At 50.1% G+C, this 1,793-nt stretch overlaps 1 protein-coding gene across 1 annotated transcript; it reads right to left on the reverse strand.

Moving 5' to 3' along the window:
* Positions 1 to 908: 908 nt before the first annotated feature.
* On the reverse strand, positions 909 to 1,787 carry LOC115271545 (zinc finger protein 154-like). The gene has a single exon (XM_029914367.1). The coding sequence runs from the start codon at positions 1,677 to 1,679 to the stop codon at positions 1,239 to 1,241; it is 441 nt and encodes a 146-aa protein (XP_029770227.1). The 5' UTR covers positions 1,680 to 1,787; the 3' UTR covers positions 909 to 1,238.
* Positions 1,788 to 1,793: the final 6 nt, after the last annotated feature.

Genomic DNA, 1,793 nt, shown 5'->3' on the forward strand with positions numbered 1-1,793 from the left:
AGAGGAGCCACACCTTGGTAAACCCTTAAGGATTGTTAAGAGACAATGTCTGAACGATTAGCTTTGAGTATTCTACCTCCTAGCTCCAGCGATTGTACAGACTTGGCTTAGACGAACAGGACCAGAAAATCAAATGGACTGGCGCAGTTAAAATAGGGACTCCCTCTTGTGAGGGGCACGGCTGTTCTGGTGACTGTTTGGGGGAAGAGACAAGATGACCCCGCTGGGGTGTCTGAAGGCCTTAGACCTGCCTCGTTGACCATCGGGGAACAAACAGGAGTGAAGACTGTTGCTGTTATTTTAAAATCCTTTTTCCCCATTGCAAAAATAAAACAGCCTTCTGCACACCAAAGGAGCACTCAGCCTGGCCGGCGGGGTAAGCACAGCTGGTACACAGGGTATGGTAACCTAGGGCCCGGTCAGGGAGAGGGAGAATTGCAGAAATCCACTCCAGGAGATGGAAAGGCATGCGGCTGACACCTGGAGGAGGAGGGGGGGCGGGGGAGAGAGGTCAGGCAAACTGGGAAGGGGACAGAGATATAGCTAGTCCTGTCACTCACTAGGACACTCACGTCCCTTCCTCCCACTGCTCTCAGCCCTCCCTGCTGAGTGGTACTGCAGGGTCACCAGCACCCCATCAATTTATCACTCCACTGCTCCCACTTAGCCTAAGAATAGCAGCCTCACACCGTCTTCTATCAATGGATGGGCCCAGTTGACTCCCACACGCTCCATGCGTTTGGGAAGTGATTACAGCTGACCACCAGTTCTGACACTATTATGGTTCAGCACTACTTTCCGTGTAAAAGATGACTAATCTAACTGCTCTGAAATCCACAGACTATTGTACTTGGGCCATGTCAGCGCAGAAAACAGAGTTGTGATTTTCTATCTGGATAGTTCACTCGAGATGGCTAACTGCAAAAAATGCAAATGGAGCCAAGGCCCAGGTAGATTTTACCACAATGCAACTAACTGAGGTAATTCGTGTTCCCCCCACTGGGGCTGATGCACATTCCTAGTAAGATGGACTCACACTCCCACGACTCATAGAACAAAGCAGCTGGCAGAACGGGGCTTTGGGGATCCCCCCAAAGAAGGGCTATCTGCTAAAAGCAGAACCGGACAATTCACATGGGGGAGCTGAGACCACAATGATGTAAATGGCACTAACAGCCTTAAAGGCCACGTGTGGGAAGTACCAAAAATATTAAAGAAAAATGTATGTTTTGCCAGCCCTACACAAGGATTTTATGGTGTTTATCTCCCTGGTGGATTCTCTGATGATAAATAAGGTGTGACCCCTGATGGAAGCTTTTCCCGCACTCACAGCATTCATAGGGTCTCTGTCTCCTGTGGATCCTCTGATGCCTCCTCAGGTCTGAGCAGTAAATGAAGGCTTTCCCGCACTCACAACATTCATAGGGGCTCTCGTCTGTGTGGGTTTTCTGGTGTCTAATAAGGTCTGAGCGCCGAGTGAAGTTTTTCCCACACTCACAGCATTCATAGGGTCTCTCTCCTGTGTGGATTCGCTCATGGTGAATAAGGTGTGAGCGTCTACTGAAGTTTCTCCCACACTCAGGGCATATGTGTTTCCTCTCTCCCATGAGGATTCTCTGCTGGGCTGTGGTTTCCTGGAGGTCCTTGTGATTTTCCTCACAATTGATGGATTTGCCCATTTTCTCCCCTGACTGGTTTCCCTGCTGCCTCTCCTCAGGACTCCGGGACACGTCCCCCTTCGTTCTTTGTGATACTTCCCAGTGCGGTTCCACATGCTCAGCCTCTTCCTGCTG

This window comes from Terrapene carolina, unplaced genomic scaffold (assembly GCF_002925995.2).
Source record: "Terrapene carolina triunguis isolate 2854851 unplaced genomic scaffold, T_m_triunguis-2.0 Scaffold40145, whole genome shotgun sequence".
In the NCBI taxonomy this organism is placed as follows: Eukaryota; Metazoa; Chordata; order Testudines; family Emydidae; genus Terrapene; species Terrapene triunguis.

Bases quoted from the DNA above. Each gene is read 5' to 3' on its own strand.
- LOC115271545 (XM_029914367.1), bottom strand. From the start codon at position 1,679: ATGGGCAAATCCATCAATTGTGAGGAAAATCACAAGGACCTCCAGGAA.